This window comes from Drosophila teissieri, chromosome 2R, assembly GCF_016746235.2.
Source record: "Drosophila teissieri strain GT53w chromosome 2R, Prin_Dtei_1.1, whole genome shotgun sequence".
Classification (NCBI taxonomy): Eukaryota; Metazoa; Arthropoda; class Insecta; order Diptera; family Drosophilidae; genus Drosophila; species Drosophila teissieri.
Window position 1 is genome coordinate 2101918 of NC_053030.1, and position 18606 is coordinate 2120523.

At 38.0% G+C, this 18606-nt stretch overlaps 2 protein-coding genes across 5 annotated transcripts; both read left to right on the plus strand.

Moving 5' to 3' along the window:
• Nucleotides 1-13081: 13081 nt before the first annotated feature.
• LOC122613475 (phospholipase A1-like) lies at nt 13082-14585 on the plus strand. Of its 4 annotated transcripts, none has more exons than XM_043787675.1 (3): nt 13082-13223; nt 13280-14004; nt 14144-14276. In XM_043787675.1, exons 1-3 carry the CDS (start codon nt 13178-13180, stop codon nt 14198-14200), a joined length of 828 nt encoding a protein of 275 aa, XP_043643610.1. In that variant the 5' UTR covers nt 13082-13177; the 3' UTR covers nt 14201-14276. The 4 variants fall into 4 exon arrangements, with proteins under 4 accessions (XP_043643610.1, XP_043643607.1, XP_043643608.1 ...); XM_043787674.1 differs by having other exon boundaries at nt 13141-13223; nt 13280-13285; nt 13391-14585; XM_043787672.1 differs by having other exon boundaries at nt 13280-14582.
• Nucleotides 14586-15393: 808 nt separating this feature from the next.
• Nucleotides 15394-16480, plus strand: LOC122613012 (pancreatic lipase-related protein 2-like). The gene has a single exon (XM_043786969.1). The coding sequence runs from the start codon at nt 15394-15396 to the stop codon at nt 16318-16320; it is 927 nt and encodes a 308-aa protein (XP_043642904.1). The 3' UTR covers nt 16321-16480.
• The last annotated feature ends 2126 nt before the right edge of the window (nt 16481-18606 follow it).

Below are 18606 nucleotides of genomic sequence, written 5' to 3' on the forward strand. Positions count from 1 at the left end.
ATGAATAATACATTATACATATATACATATATTACATGTTCCCATTGTTTACTATATTTAGACGACATTATATTACAGGAGCACATTCAATATCTTTAATAAGTATTCAAAAGTCTTTAGAGATCAAATATTAAATGTTAGATAAATGTAGTTAGATAAATGTTCATTTATGTATGGAGAAACTGATTTCCAAAAATAGTAAAAAATCTGAATCTCTTTCCTGTATTCTCTGAGTCACACCCGGTGTCCCACAAGGGAGCCACCTTTTTACCTTATTTATTCACGACCTTCCCTTAGTAATAAAACATTCGGTAGTACCTATGACCGTAGACGATGTTAAATTATGACTCCAGTATAAGGACATTGCTATTCATTTGGACTTACAATACGATCTATATAGCTTTCAAATATGGTGCCGCGATAACTTTTTAAACATAAATGGCTCGAAGTGTAAAGTTATGACCTCAACTCAACACGCGACGTACGCTAAGTGGGTACCCTTTGGACAGAATAAAACGGGTTAATTATCTTGTTGCTCTTCTGAACCCTGAACTAAAATTTTCAGACCATATTTTGTCTATTATCAATAAGACCAGGGATGTGCTTGGTTTTATAAAAAGATGGTCAATGGAATTTAATGATCCTTACATGACCATAACCTTATTCATTTCATTAGTTCGTACGATTCTTGGGTATGGATCACCTGTTTGGAGTCCACAATACGTAGTTCACTCGGACCTCATTGAATCGGTTCGGGAAAAACTTCTTACTGTTTGCCTTACGGCGCCTAAATTTGGATGCAAGCCTTATATTACCTCCTTATTCCAGTAGACCAATGTTAATTAATTTACCTAACGGTAGAACGATGCGTGGAACAGTCAATATTTATAATCTTATTTGTGGTGAAGTTGATAGTCCCAACTTGGTTAGTCGGCTAAACTTCTCTGTTTCATGCAGATTCACTAGAAACTACTTACCACTAATCTTAAATAATTTTAGATCTTACTTTGAGTTGCATTACCCCTATATTCTGACTAAAATAGACTTTATCATATTATCTCTAATCTTGACTCTCTGCTGCTCTTAAAGCAATTTTTGGGTCTCGCAGCCGCCAGCAGCTTCTAAATTTATTTCTTCATTTATTGTCAATGTTCAGCTGTGAGTGCATCTAAGCTCTCCTCTCACGCCCGCTCTAGTACTCTCGCACCTACACTTTGGCTTGGAGTTCTGGTGTTCTCTGTAATCAACAAATGCACGCTTTCGCATCCAACAAATGCATGCGCGCATCGCTACTAAACTTCGCAAAAGAAAATTCGTTTAAAATTCGCTGCAAAATAAAAGCGTCTTTTTATTTTTGCAAACATAGCTAATAAAAAGGTTTATTAGCTCAACAGCAAACAATTCTAACTTTTTAAACAATATTTATAATTTATAATTAATTATTTATTAATATTATATATAATTAACAAATATTTATACAGTTCCTCGTTTCCGTACTCTTTTCTATATTGCGTCTATATTCTCGCGAATCGAGCCGTACGGTTGGGCAGTCGGAGACTCGGACGTAGTCTAAAAAGAAAATACATATCCAGATTTTGTAAGGAAATTTGATTTAATTAGATATGCAATAGATATGCAGTACTATCCTTGAAAGGGTACACATATTTTTTGCCAGTAGAATTTTAAACGAACATGAGTTTAACTATACATCCATCCATATCGTTTCTAGAGATTGCGACGTCAAAATTGGGCAGTCAATCTGGTTCACTGGATCACTATTTCTGAGGGACAAAAAGAAAAACTGGCCCAGAAATGCACATTTTGAGCTGGACGATGAAGTCTTGCGTCAGGTAGCAAGGAAGACTGCAGTGGATTGACCGCTGCTGTGCAAACTTCCAATTGGTTGGATGTCATCGAGGGATTCTCGCCACACCTCAAACTGCTAAGTGTTTTCGCATATATGTTCCGCTTAACAAAGAAATGCAAAGACAAGAGTATAGTTTTCGAAGAAATTCTGTCACCGAATGAATATAATAAAGCTTTTCATAAAATTATCGAAATAGTTAAAAAGCATCTGTATCAAATAGAAACTGTCTTCAACGATTGAACTTATTTATTCATGAAGACACTTTGTGCAACATTTCGTTGTTGCGAGTTGGATGGCGTCAGCTGTCGCTTCTGTATCATACGATGCCAAGTTTTTCTTGCTGATAAAGAAAACCTACCAATTTGAACAGAGCTACGTCCGGCATCTGCCCAATTCAAACTCATGTCGGCCTTCAAGTGCTTGTTAGCATCCTACGGCAGCGTACTTGGATCGTTAACGTTCAGGAACTCTGCAGTCAAACGGTTTGATCATGTTCGCTGTTTTAAATGCAAGCCTTGACTGATGACACAAACTATGGGAAATCTACCCGCAGATAGACTACTTGCTCTCCGCCCATTATTTGACGTTGATTTTTGTGCCCTGTCTGTTTATTTGTTTGTATCAGAACTAAGAACTGATTCTTTTTTATTGGATTATTGGTCGACGAGGATGTCCGCAGACGGTTCATTGCGACAGCGCGACGAACTTTGTCGAAGCGAGTCGTCACTTCCAGGATCTTCGCGAGCGGATCGAGGAGCAGGCTGACGCAATTCGCGAATTTGCATACCTGATGACGGCTTGTCTCGGCAGTCAGGAAATCGCTTTGGCGGCGATGGGAATATGTCCTGGGCCTTTAAGTTCAGGGCAAGAGGCAAGAGACAACAGTGGCTCGACCTTGGAAGGATCAGTGTTTTGGAGGGCGATTCACATGCTGGCGCCGCTGCAACTTTGTGGAAGCCGCGGAGGCGTTCAAGGGGGCCGGTGTTGGCTGAAGTTAGAAAATGTAGTGGTTTATTGTTATTGTATGGATTAAAAAAAAAATTTAAGTTTAGTGTCAGTTAGTTTAGGGCGGAAGCGTGAGAGCAAAATAAAGCTCTTTTCCGCTCTCTGCAAATTTGCCCCGCCTTCGCCAACTTTCTTTAAGCTAGGCTCTAAGTATGATCATGTGGAAATTGAAGTCATGTCGAAATTTGAAACCGTCAACCGCATTCTCCTCATCGCCGCCGAATAAATAAATAATTTTTGCCAAGTTTATCAGTATTTTTATAAACTAATCAAAAATTTCATGGGCAAATACATAAATCAGCCCTTATCTCTACGGAAAAAATATCAAAATATGATCTGACCATAAACCACTTGTTTGGTCAAATTTAACCGAGCACTTAAATATTTAGAAAGGATAGACTGAAAACAAGTATTTTAAACTTTTTTATAAAGTGTGGACTTTACATTTCTTAGGTGTGTGTCAACTCTTTGTTAAGCCACAAAGAGTTAAAAAATGATTTAATAGCGGTATAAAAAATATTTATTTATTTAATATTAAAGTCAGATATAAAATTATTGAGCCTCAAAAAGTTTGCCTTGCGAAAACAATGAATTCGTTTGGTTGACTTCTCTGATTATACCCGTTACTCGCAGAGTATGAACGTCGAGATGTCAGGAACTATAAAAGCTAGAAAGTTGAGAATAAGCATACAGACTCCAGAGACATAGATGCAGCGCAAGTTTGTCGATTCATGTTGCCACGCCCACAAACCGCCCAAAACTGCCACGCCCACACTTTTGAAAAATGTTTTGATATTTTTTCATTTTCTTATGAGTATTGTCAATTTCTATTGATCTGAAAAACTATTTGCCACGCCCACGGTAACGCCCACAAACCGCCCAAAACTGCCACGCCCATACTTTTGAAAAATGTTTTGAAATTTGTTCACATTTTTGTTCGTCTTGTAAATTTAACTCTATATACCAAAAATCTTTTTGCACGCCCACTCTAACGCCCACAAACCGCCAAAAACAGTCAATGTTGTAATTTCTCTTTGCTCTTTCACTAGCTGAGTAACGGGTATCAGATAGTCGGGTAACCCGACTATAGCGTTCTCTCTTGTTTTTCTTTTATTACGGTACCGATGTCGATTGACACCTCGAAAGTAGGATGATATGGATCTTCAGGGGGAGTAAGAGGTCTTACTCTGGACAGAAACCCACTTTCAGGACTTGTCATAAGACATATGTACATATATGCACTACTCAACCCAGAGAGTTTCGAATATAATTAACTTGCGACAACGAGCTTTATTGGCCTCTAAAGGGTTATGTATAAGATTAAAAAGTTCGTCCATTCTCGAATTGATGGCCCGAATGTAGATGTCTGTCGCCATGAATTTATTGTTAAGGCTATTCTCAGAGTTTGGTATATCTCCAGCCAGCACAGTTGCATAAACCCCAGACTGACTCGTGTTACGTCGAGCTGTATCAGCGTTTGATCTTAATGTGTTGCAAAGTTGTTAATCGACGGTAGCCTAGCCCTTGACTTTTTATACCCGTTACTCGTGGAATAAAAGGGTATACTAGATTCGTTGAAAAGTATGTAACATGCAGAAGGAAGCGTTTCCGACCATATAAAGTATATATATTCTTGATCAGGATCAATAGCCGAGACGATCTGGCCATGTCCGTCTGTCCGTCCGTATGAACGTCGAGATCTCAGGAACTACAAAAGCTAGAAAGATTAAGCATACAGACTCCAGGGACATAGACGCAGCGCAAGTTTGTCGATTCATGTTGCCACGCCCACTCTAACGCCCACAAACCGCCTAAAACTGCCACGTCCACACTTTTGAAAAAGGTTTTGATATTTGTTCATTGTAGTCTTTCATTTAGTTTTGTAAATTTCTATCGATTTGCCAAAAAACTTTTTGCCACGCCAACTCTAACGCCTATAAGCCGCCAAAAACTGTCAGTGTTAAAGACTATCCTTCGCACTTCCACTAGCTAAGTAACGGGTATCAGATCTTATCATCGTCGTTACCCTGAATGTTTTTTGATTTTGACTTTTTGTGGCAATAAATGTTGAGGACCTAATCGCCGTGATCTAGAAACATAAGCAAGGATTCCTTAGATCACTACTATGGTTGTTCTTTTTTCATTTGATGATGCCAAAATTGACAATTTAACTTATTTAGTTCTTTTATTACTGTTTGGAAAGCATTAGAGTTGGCTGTGTATATTCTGGACACACCAAACTCAAAAGTGCGAATAGTGCTGGTAGCACTAGTATTGATGTTGCTGCTGATTGTTACCATCGAGCTGGGGACTGCATATTCGGTTGGCATTCCTCCCAGGCTAGCGGATAAATCTGCACGGCTGGTGCGGGTCTTCACCAGCTTCTTTCCTTGTTTCCTCAAATTTTTCAATCCTTTTGCTAGGTCGCGATTGAGCTAATGAATTTTCCATTGTATCATATTATACTTATAATACAATTATAATGCAATTGATTGATATTCACGATCAGAAGTCCGCAAAGTACCTGGTTCTCCGAGGAAAAAAAGAACGAAAAAAATCAATCATATTTCTCTTGATTCATGAACAATTCGTGATCAATTTTTTATTGTCAAGTGAACACTCGCTCAAACATTCTAGTAAGTTCACGCGATTTAATAAACAGAAACATAATTATGGACATCATTCACATTTTTTTTTCAATCTCTCATCAGGCAGCAATCACCCTTGTTCGTCGACTGCTTTTGGAGCGGTCAAAGCGACAAGTCTAGGAAGCCTTCGAGATTTATAAAACACCGCGGAAACTCGCCCAGCAATTGGCGGTGCTCTTAAAAACGGCACTAAATGGGACGTACTTACATACGTATAGCGTCACCTAATACTGAGAAGCTCCATGGGATAAGAAGGGACGTGGAACCAAACGTCAGTATGTGTTTTATTTCCTTGTCAGACTAACTAAATTCTCACGACAATGGAACAGCACGTCGACGACAATTCGGACTAGCGTTTGACTCCGGATTGATTAACAAAGATTGAGGTAAGTTAAACAATGTAGAAATAATAAAAACAAGAGAGAATGCTAAGTTGCCCTACCTGCAACTGGACTGCTCGTCGGTATGGTTACGATTAACTATAATTTGCATTTTATCATGCTCCCCGCCATATTCCTAATCTTCTCCTTGGGTCATTGGACATAATCTAGGCCATTTAAGAGTAATCCCGAAGCTAACCGGACTATTCAAACGGTCAGATCGCCTAACCTATCGCGATACCTATCGATAAGGCCCTATTATCATCGACTCCAACTGCAACAGTATCTTGACTGAACGCATCGGCGCACAGTGGCGCATTAGATACTTTAGGTGAATAACAATCATAACTCTTGAACCAGTTGAGATATTTTCATAATTTTTTTTTAAATGAAAGGTAATTTTAGTACCTAAATAAATTTTAAAGAAAAAAATTGTATTTTTTTTATTTTGTCAATTTTTTATCTATTTTTACCTTTTTGTTAAAAATAATAATTAAATTTTACTTTATTTAATCTTTTTTAAGAATAATTAATCATTATACATTCATCATTATACAATCATTACAAAGTCAGGGATTGAAAAACAAGCCGCCAATACAAACCGCAAAGTCCAAATTTTCTACAAAAAATACCTGCTTTTTTTGCAACGTAAAAATCTTGAGCACAGTTTCTTAGAATGGCACGCGATGGAGCTATCGATAGAAGTTAAAAGACCTATCGATCATCGAGTTCGGGAGTTTCTAGAAAAGTGAAACGTCGTGGAAGCGTATCCATATGTCAAAGGTATACTTTCGTCTTTGTCGGCCATAATGTTGGCGCAGTGAGTTTCAATCGCACTGAAGTTCTACGCACAACTGCAATGTGTCGCACACCTCTTCTACGTGCTCACCACACGTGCATCGAACTCGGCGTCAGCGACAACACTGGCGCCGCGCTGTAACGGTTCTTCCCAAAACTACAAAATACACGCTGGCGCCGCGCTATAACGGTTCTTCCCAATATTTCCATTATGATGAAATACACTAAAATCATACCCATACACTAACACATGCAGAAGTACCCTTCAGTACCAGTCCCTAAGGATTCCCTAGGGAGTCCCCAGGAATCCTCGAGCGTTCGTGGCGAGGAATTCGAAGTTCCCAAGGAAAATACTTGCCAGTTTTATATATTTCACGTTGAACTTTTTCCAAACACCACTTGTCACGTTATACAATTGAATACAAATGCAAAAGGAAAGCGGTGACGGGAAACGAAACCGAAAATTCAGGCAGGCGCGTGCCTGGGTATTTCCAACCATAATGATTCCGTGTAATTAGAATTACATAGTCAAAAAATCACTCTCATTTTCGTCCACTGCTCTGAACTACTTCGAAAAAAAAAACAAATATGAACTGCGGGCACAGGCAGCGGCAGAGACCCGACAGAATTCGGCTTGACTTCGGTGTTCGGAACTTTGCTAGGAAAAGTCTTTGAGATATGTTTTTGTTTTTTCGAACTCTCGCGAAGAAAATTACGGGCGAGGAATTTCGATTATGAACGGATTTAATTCCAAACACATTTTTATACTCGTTACTCGTTTGTAAAGTATACAAATTCTTGACCAGAATCAATAGCCGAGTCGATCTGCCATCTCCGTCTGTCTGTCCGTATGAACGTCGAGATATAAAAGCTTGAAAGTTCAGATTAAGCATGCAGACTCCAGCAACATAGACGCAGCGAAGTTTGCTGACCCATGTTGCCACGCCCACACTTTTAAAAAATGTTTTGATATTTTTCATTTTTTTATTAGAATGCCTTTGCCACACATTTTTTGTAAAAATGTATGCCTTTCCCAAAAAAAACTTTTTTCTACGCCGGCCCTAATCATCACAAACCGGCTATCAAGCCAATTGAAATTCGGGCAATTTTTAGAGATTGGAAAATAAAACGGTAAATACGAGATAATATAATTGTTGATCACCCGCTGTACGGTTTTATTATAAATATGTGGTCGCCGCATATTTTATTGTCATGTCAATGTTTCATATGAATCATGTCAATGCATAAACATCATAAGAAACAATGAAAATGTATGAAAAATAATCATGTCGAATATATGCCGAGTACATACCGACTAAATAGGCGCATACAACTTTATTACATGCTTCAAAAGTGTGTGGGATGTATTATTTATTTTTTTTATCTTCAACACTGATTTTAATCTTCTTTACCCTTGTAAAGGAAACCAGCTGACGGCAAATGGAATTCCTTTAAAAAAATATTGCTCAGAATTACAAAACAAAAACAAGAGAGAACGCTATAGTCGAGTTCCCCGACTATTTCGATACCCGTTACTCAGCTAGTGGAAGTGCGAAGGCGAGTCTTCAACACTGACAGTTTTTGTCGGTTTGTGGGCGTTTGAGCGGGAGTGGCAAAACGTTTTTGGCAAATGGATAGAAATTTACAAGACAAATACAAAAATGAAAAAATATCAGAACGTTTTTCAAAAGTGTGGGCGTGGCAGTTTTGGGCGGTTTGTGGGCGTTAGAGGGGGTGTGGCGACATGAACCGATAAACTTGCGCTGCGTCTATGTCATTGGAGTCTGTATGCTTTGAATCTGAACTTTCTAACTTGTAGTTGCTGAGATGACAGGCTGATAAAGACAATAATAGATCCACAAGAGAATTTCTTTAGCTGTGAAATTTCAGTAAATCTTTTTTTCAAAGGAACTCGTTAGACATACTTAGCATCTAATTTTAACAATATTATAGAATTATATTAAATCAAACAATTAATAATTGAAGGCGAGAACGTGTATATACTTAGCCAAGAAATCTTTGTAAAAAGTTTTGATGATAGTATATACATACATGCATTTGATGATGGCTCTGCCAATGACTGTTTTAAGATTAAGAACATTAATGAATTTGTTTCTTTTCTATTTCATATTTACCCGTTAAATCATAGTAAGATATATTTTAGAATTAAGTATGTATTATCCACATGGTGTTAAACATTAATATTAATTTCGTTTTATATTATTATTATATGGAATGTAATGAAAAAAATTTATAATAAAGCACGATATGGTCGAATATTATCCACAAACCGTTCTTCATTTCAGCATGAAGTAGTTATAAATCGTTTCTGAACTGGGAACAATCTGAAAACAATTTGTTTTCAAAATAAGCCATTTATGTTACTGATTTAGTACAGAAATGGACACATTTTGAATACACTATGTTGCAGAAGCGTTTAACATTAGTTCACAATCTTAATTTGTTTTCAAAACATCCCATTTATGTTAATTCAGGACATAAATGTTGTTAAAATAAAATCCATTCCTGCTTAATTTATCTTAAAAATGGCAACGTTTTATTTTTTTGTTATTTACTGTGCAGTTATTTATTTTATATTATAATATGAAAACTATTTATAAGTCTTTAAATCTTAATACTAGTTTATTTTGTCAACAGTTTATTTTAAACTTTCCTTCAATGAGATGTCCCTAAAAAGTTTGTTCACTGGGCAGGTAGGTTTTTGCGGCGGAGACGGGATTGACTGCTGAGATGCGTCTGTCTCCTCGCTAGGTGGTTGGGGTGCGATGTATGCTTGACGTAGTATTTCTTTTTGATTTCGGCTATTGCATTTGTGACTCGCAGGATGTTCAATTCTCATTGAATGTTTTCGTTTCGAACATACCACGGCGCTCCGGTGATAGTTCTGAGCATCTTTGATTGAGCTCGTTGAATGATGTCCATATTGCTATTGCATGTATTTCCCTATAGCTAAGAGCCATAGGTCCAAATTGGTTTCAGTATAGTTTGATCTTGTACATAAGTCTGTTTAGCCAAACTCTGACCCAGTGAGTGTGGCTGCTGCTGTTAACGAGGTGAGCTATCGCTACCGTTCCTCTTGTTGTTGTAACTGTCGTTGCGGTAGTTATTGAGGTCACTGTACTTGCCACTGTCGGTAAGCGAAGTGCAATTTCGGGAATGTTTAGAGAAGTTGTTGTAGTAGCTTTGAGTTGCTGTGATTGGTTACTCAATGGTAATGAGGGAGAGCAAGAGCGCGCCCTTTCTTGCTTTGTTGGTAAAAGTGCATTTGCCGGGTTTAGGTTCAATGTCCGCTCGCTTACTGCATTTGTAAAAGTTGCGGGCTGTGTTTATATAAATGAGAAGTAAGCGTTATTCTATTGCAGAGATTGCCGACGTTCGTCTTGCTCTCGCAGGCAGTGAAAGCGAATATCGCTTCGGCTTATAGTTATTTTAAGTGTTTTTTTTATTTTTTCATTTTATGAACGGACAGTTATTGAAGTATTAATATCTGTGCTTATGCACTTATTGTTAACAAATGTGATTGTTTTGATACTGAAAAATCCCGATTTTTACCATTTTCTGGGTGTAACAGCATATCACTTGCGCAGGGCGGAGATCGTGCGCTAAAAGCAACACAGTTTAGTACCTGCTTATTGCCGATAAGTTTCGCGAATCGAATCGAATGATGGTCTTCCACTCTTCAATTTGTGCCACAGTTATTCGCGAAAAAATTCATTTTATTAATTTGTAATAGCTTGAAATTTTTGTATACTTGCTGCTGTCAACGTTAACTGTCAGACGTCTTGGACTTGCGACTGAATACTATTTAGTTTCGCTTGAAGGTATGCTTCGTTCGATGTATGAGTTAAAGCCGAACTTTTTATCTATATTATTTATTATAAATTCTGAAAGGTCAGAAATTATGAACTCAGCTATACCTTTTTTTTTTGAACGAGCTGCCGAGGTATGCACATGCAAATATTTTTCATCCCCAGTCACAACATTTTAATTAGTAATGGGGTTTGGAAAAAGAAAAGAAGCAGTGAGTTCTAAGGCATACGATTTTTGGTTTTTGACGGGTGCTAAATCATTGCTGTCCGTATCTCAGGAGGGGAAAGCTAAACTCATAAGCCCGTGCATTTCGAAAAATAGAGATTTTTGTTATTTAATCGGCGAAATTTGCCGCCAGAGCAAACAATAAACCAAAATCGTCAGCAGCTGTAGAAATTTTGGATGGGGAACAGTCTCCAGGCGGGGAAGCTTTGTTAAAATCTCTCGTTAACTGAGTATTTATTGTGACCATTTCAAGTCTTCAGATTGTGCCCAGACAGCAGCAAAGAAATTCGAGTCAGGAAGGGCACCGCCTTACAGAGCATGGAAGCCTAGCCAAAATATTCTTGCAAAGTATAAAGTATAATACTACTATGCTCCAAATCGATTAGCCAGGCTCCTACGGGCTCGACCGCTGCAGCCTCCTTGCATTATTCCCAGTAATGAACGTGTGTTTAACCTCAACATGAAAAGAATATTAAACACACCTGCAAGTGGATTCCAATCAAGATATTATTGGGAGGAGCGCTCGCCAACTCAGAAAGTGTCTATTTGTAACAATCATACTTCCAGTTGAATAACCGGGATCTATGTGGTTACGTACCCTCGATCAGGCTCATAACCTTTGCATACACTCTCGCGGCTTTTACCTCAGCAATCGTCTTTCATCGGCTAACCCCAACCAAAATATGGGAACATAGTGTGAAATAAATACTAGGACAACAGTGGTCGCCAAACTACAATTTTTCAGTTATGAATCCTAAAAAAAAAATTTGTTTTGTGTTGAGTGAAACAAAGCTCATCAATTTTTCGGAGTGTTTAGCGGGAGTAATTAATTACTTAGTGGGAGCAGCTGATAAATATTTATTCGGTTCATTAATTGAGGATGACAAAAAAAAGGTAGAAGATAAAACAGAGAATTAAAACAGAGATTAAAACAGAGAATTTAATGAAATATTTAAAATAACAAATAAACAAGAGTGAACGCTAGTCGAGCTCCCCAATTATCTGATACCCGTTAATTTCAACACTGACCGTTTGTGGGCGTGACAAAAATTTTGTGGGCAAATCGAGAGATATTTACAAGACTAACAAAAATGTGAAAAAATATCAAAACCGTTTTCAAAAGTGTGGGCGGTGCAGTATTGGGCGGTTTGTGGGCATTATAGTGGGCGTGGCAACATGAATCGACAAACTGAGTCTATGTCTCTGGAGTGTGCATGCTTAATTTCTAGCTTTTATTGTTCCTGAGATCTCAACGTTCAGTTCATACGGACAGACAGACGGACATGGCCAGATCGACTCGGCTATTGATCCTGATCAAGAATATATATACTTTATATGGTCGGAAATGCTTCCTTCTGCCTGTTACATACTTTTCAACGAATCTAGTATACTAGTATACTAGTATACGAATCTAGTATACGAATCTAGTTACTCTACGAGTAACGGGTATAAAAATATATTATAAATAAGGAACTGACCAAAGTCCATTATCACTGTCACTAATAAAAGACTTTAATAAAATATTAATACAATATTTACAATAAATTTATTTATTTTTTTAACTAAAAAGCACCTTTTCAATAAAACTACTTTAAAAAATCCTTGTTTTTATCTCAATGTATTAAGATAATAAAATCCTTTTTTTGACTTTGGAGACTAAGCTGGCCATCACATATTATTTATTCCTTGTTCTCTAAGCAAATCCTTGATTTAGCCTTTTTTTTCCCCAGTATATTAAAAAAGACGGTGTACTCCGAGAATTACCCATGCCTTCTATGTTACAACTTGGTGCAGTGCAACGTCATAATGTTAATATAGAACCGGTCATTCAAACTAAACACGTTTCAGTGGGAATAAACGCGTGTCTGTATCAGAATACGGGCAATGCCTACTTTAGATGGGCATTTTTTATCAGGGACTGACTTATTGGGTTTTTTTTACTTTCGCTCTAATAACGTTTAGTTATGGCAAGTTTATATGGGTTTGTGTGTAAAACTGTTCATCTGTTTACTTTTTGGTGTAACCGTTGTCATCTAAACTTTACAATTATTTTGCCTTCATGAAATCATTGTACAAATTTGGATGAATCGGGTGCAGCAATTATTTGCTAAATCTACATTTTTTTCTTCCCTTTGCCGCCCCCTGAATTAAAACTCTATAGCAACTCCTCTGTTCGAGCGCGCTACCGATCTCAGTCATTTTCACATTTTAATTACTTGGCATTTGCCAACTTAGACGTACTAAGGCTTTCTGGAAAGCTAATGTATCAAAACCCAGAATGCAGCGCGCTATTTAATTAATTAATGTTGTTCAGACGGAAGCATATAAAGCCACCTCGACTGATCGAACAGATCCACAGAGTGCAAATGCCATTTGGATTGAAAGCTTCTATAGCTGCAGCTGATTAAATAACTTTACTAATAATGCAGACACATCTGCTTTCGTTTTGGCTGTCTGTGGCTACAATATGTGAGTTTATTTAAATTGGCAAAGAATTATAGCGCCTCTTAATAAAACTTTAATAGCATTAGGTAAAGGTATACACATAGCAAATGCAGTCAGGGGCGATTACGATGCTGAGATGAGAGAGTTTATGAACGCTCTACCTAACCTCGATGATACTCCCTATGGCTTAGGACAGCGATCGGATATCTCAACGGAACCGGAGGAGGATGATATTTTGGCAAGCCTTGATGATGAGTATGAGGAGGCTAAGCATTACGCCTGGAACACTTGTGACAAGGATCTCAGAGAATCGCGGGGAATCGGAAAGTTTCTGGACCTACCATTTATAAAAAAGATAGCGAGTAACCTGAATCCATTTGGCAGCAAAAATCTTCGCATGCACTTCTACCTCTTTAAGAGGGAGTTCCCAGAGTGTGGAAGGGAGGTGAATTTCTCAATCGAGCGGAAGTGGAAGCACTGTGGCTTTAATGCTTCTCTGCCCACAAGGTTGATGATACATGGTTGGATGAGCCAGTCGCGTGGCTCATTCAATCGGGATGTGAAAAATGCATACCTGAAAAAAGGGGAGTACAATGTGATCGTTGCCGATTGGAGTTCAAGTTCAGCTAATATTAACTACTTTTCGGTGGTAAAGCTTATAGAGACCTTTGGGGCTCAGTTGGCCCAATTTATAAGGGACCTTAATCGTCGGTTTGGAGCTGACTTTGACAACATGTATCTTGTTGGTCATTCCTTGGGAGCGCAGATCGCTGGTTCTGCCGGGAAACGTTTGAAACCGAATCAGGTAAATACCATATTTGCTTTGGATCCCGCAGGTCCAAAGTTTCGTCATCGCGGAACCGAATTTCGGATAGATCCCAGCGATGCAAAGTTTGTGGAGTCTATGCATACGAGTGCTAACTTTGGATTTCGCCGGCCTACAGGCAATGCCACCTTTTATCCAAACTATGGAGCCTTTCAGCTTAGTTGCTACTACCTAGGCTGCTCCCATATTCGATCATATCAGATGTTCGCCGAGTCTATTAATTCGGCTTTGGGATTCTGGGGGACGCCTTGCATCCGAGATAATAGTAGGTGGCAGTGCGACCAGAGCCAGCGACAGTCCATCCAGATGGGAGGTGAGCCTTCGATTCATAAAGAAGGAATCTACTACGTGAAGACCTCCGCCAGTGATCCATTCGCCCTTGGAAAGCAGTAAGGCGCATATTTAAATCATAGATATAACATTTTTAAACTCGCTAGTCGTTTAGTAAAAGATATAAAAGATATATTGTAAAAGATATAACATTTTATGAATATCTACATATGGTTATCCAAGCCTGAAACTTTGATCAAAATTATTTCGTAATAATTTTTTAACGAATATGGATCTTTTGTATACCAGAGTTCAAATTGATATCATTCATATAATAATAATTGTTTTTGGTGTACAATTGTTTTTTTTTTAAATAATTTTACTTAAATAAACTTCGGCTTACCTAAGCTAATTGCAAATTTTAACCAAAGTAATATTTCAAATATATTTAAATTAAAGAAAATAATTTAATACTTACAAAATGTATATATTTTCTTGAGTTTAAAAACAGAGCTTCTCCTTACCCTAAGCTATACATATACTAACATACATTAACGGACTCGCCATGGATTGTGTTTTTACACCAGTATCGTAAAGACACAATACAAAGTTTTCGGATTCCGTTAATGTTTTCTCGGGAACTATTTAAAGTATTTGAATCGGACCAAAGAGGACGTTGAATAAACCCAGTTGATTACGGCAAAATATATATAAATATATATATTTATACCCGTTTCTAGAAGAATAACGGGGAATACTAGATTCATTGTTTATTCTCATGTATATTCTTACATGAAGCAAAGCAAGTTTTTTAACTGATGTTGTTTACCCGGTTTCAGCCTCGGTTAGAGATAGAATTGGAGTTTCAGTGCTGTGTTATGCTGTGCTCTGCGCTCAGTTCACCGGTTATAGGGTCGAGGTTTTTCACTTCCTGACTCTATTTTAATCAATTCAAACAAGCAAAATATCACAAGAATTATCCCCGAAAGGTATAGATGAGAGAAAGAGCAAGTGGGACACGATTATCGGTTAGTGATTTAGTTGGAATTTATCACGCGTTCTATAAACACCCTATCTTGGTAATGGTACATGGCTTGAATGAACTGCGCGGTAGTTGTGGAACCAGCGTTATTAATTCTGGACCTACCATTTATAAAAAAGATAGCGAGTAACCTGAATCCATTTGGCAGCAAAAATCTTCGCATGCACTTCTACCTCTTTAAGAGGGAGTTCCCAGAGTGTGGAAGGGAGGTGAATTTCTCAATCGAGCGGAAGTGGAAGCACTGTGGCTTTAATGCTTCTCTGCCCACAAGGTTGATGATACATGGTTGGATGAGCCAGTCGCGTGGCTCATTCAATCGGGATGTGAAAAATGCATACCTGAAAAAAGGGGAGTACAATGTGATCGTTGCCGATTGGAGTTCAAGTTCAGCTAATATTAACTACTTTTCGGTGTTAAAGCTTATAGAGACCTTTGGGGCTCAGTTGGCCCAATTTATAAGGGACCTTAATCGTCGGTTTGGAGCTGACTTTGACAACATGTATCTTGTTGGTCATTCCTTGGGAGCGCAGATCGCTGGTTCTGCCGGGAAACGTTTGAAACCGAATCAGGTAAATACCATATTTGCTTTGGATCCCGCAGGTCCAAAGTTTCGTCATCGCGGAACCGAATTTCGGATAGATCCCAGCGATGCAAAGTTTGTGGAGTCTATGCATACGAGTGCTAACTTTGGATTTCGCCGGCCTACAGGCAATGCCACCTTTTATCCAAACTATGGAGCCTTTCAGCTTAGTTGCTACTACCTAGGCTGCTCCCATATTCGATCATATCAGATGTTCGCCGAGTCTATTAATTCGGCTTTGGGATTCTGGGGGACGCCTTGCATCCGAGATAATAGTAGGTGGCAGTGCGACCAGAGCCAGCGACAGTCCATCCAGATGGGAGGTGAGCCTTCGATTCATAAAGAAGGAATCTACTACGTGAAGACCTCCGCCAGTGATCCATTCGCCCTTGGAAAGCAGTAAGGCGCATATTTAAATCATAGATATAACATTTTTAAACTCGCTAGTCGTTTAGTAAAAGATATAAAAGATATATTGTAAAAGATATAACATTTTATGAATATCTACATATGGTTATCCAAGCCTGAAACTTTGATCAAAATTATTTCGTAATAATTTTTTAACGAATATGGATCTTTTGTATACCAGAGTTCAAATTGATATCATGCATATAATAATAATTGTTTTTGGTGTACAATTGTTTTTTTTTTAAATAATTTTACTTAAATAAACTTCGGCTTACCTAAGCTAATTGCAAATTTTAACCAAAGTAATATTTCAAATATATTTAAATTAAAGAAAATAATTTAATACTTACAAAATGTATATATTTTCTTGAGTTTAAAAACAGAGCTTCTCCTTACCCTAACCTATACATATACTAACATACATTAACGGACTCGCCATGGATTGTGTTTTTACACCAGTATCGTAAAGACACAATACAAAGTTTTCGGATTCCGTTAATGTTTTCTCGGGAACTATTTAAAGTATTTGAATCGGACCAAAGAGGACGTTGAATAAACCCAGTTGATTACGGCAAAATATATATAAATATATATATTTATACCCGTTTCTAGAAGAATAACGGGGAATACTAGATTCATTGTTTATTCTCATGTATATTCTTACATGAAGCAAAGCAAGTTTTTTAACTGATGTTGTTTACCCGGTTTCAGCCTCGGTTAGAGATAGAATTGGAGTTTCAGTGCTGTGTTATGCTGTCCTCTGCGCTCAGTTCACCGGTTATAGGGTCGAGGTTTTTCACTTCCTGACTCTATTTTAATCAATTCAAACAAGCAAAATATCACAAGAATTATCCCCGAAAGGTATAGATGAGAGAAAGAGCAAGTGGGACACGATTATCGGTTAGTGATTTAGTTGGAATTTATCACGCGTTCTATAAACACCCTATCTTGGTAATGGTACATGGCTTGAATGAACTGCGCGGTAGTTGTGGAACCAGCGTTATTAATTCTGTACATCTACATGTAAGTTAACAACAACCCCAATACGCAAGCTCCAATATTTAAGCTCAGCGTCTGCATAATTTCCTGCACACGCCGAGCTGCCAAGCAGAACTCTAAGACCTCTAATCTGTTTGGCGGTTGCTTCCGCTCCTACCCGCATATGTGATTCTTAGATTTCGTGGCCTATTGGAATCAGCAAAGACGACGTCGATCCACTGCCACCAAGGGCAGCACAGCCGACAGTTAAAGACCCACAGCTTGTAAGAGACAGTTCAGTTAGTTTATTTGCTAATATGGCTTTAATCAACAGGATTTTTTATTTTTTATGTTGCGCTTTGCAAATAATTAACTGGCTCCAGAACAGGGTTGGCGGCTAGCAATTAGATTTGCTGCAACCGGTCTAAACGCAAGTGATATTGAACACGCAACTCACGGAAAACAGACATTTTTCGCTAGTTCAATTTAGCTCCGGCAAATCTTAACTTGTTCATTTGCCCATTGGTGGAGTCCAAGGACTGAAGGCAGGGTCACAGCATCGGAGGATAATAGGTAGTTATTGAAGCAAAAGGATGAAATCTGGATCGTCGGAGGGAGAAGCCACACAATAAAATACCTCAAGTACTGTAAAAATATAAAACAAACAATGAGATCACACAGGTGATGTAATCCATTCCAGCTGTACGATTCCTAAGGGACCCTATAAAGTAAAAAGGAAAAACCCAGCTACTGATTATTAAGTAAGAAACAAATACCAAAAACTAAAAAATTAACTCCCTATCTAACTCAATCATTGAAACATAATATTAAAGAATCCAGAAGAATGGCTAACGTGATTGACCTGATTAGGCCCCCGATACTTAGTTCAGAGTTGCTAGACAACGTAGTCGACGTCAGGAAGAAACAGAATTAAATAGGAACATGTCTGAAAATTAAGACAATGCTGTGTTACCAGCTTCTGTTAGCAAAATCCTAGCAAAACTATTGGCGGGTTTATTGAGACATCACAATTCTCCAAAAGAATTCGCAAATTTAGCAGACCAAAAAATTGCCACTATTGAACACACAGGGAACTTAGGTGACTTAAAAAATGTCATATAGTAAAAACTATCCAAGAGTTTTCAGGTGATCCGTCCGAGTTCAGCTCATTCTTTCCAGGTCACTCCAAAATACGATGGTATCTTACATACGATAAGTAATAAGATTGTAGGACATGCGGACTAGAACCCTAAAATATCCCATTGAACTGACTAGCGATATCGAAATGTCTGACTCTTCATTA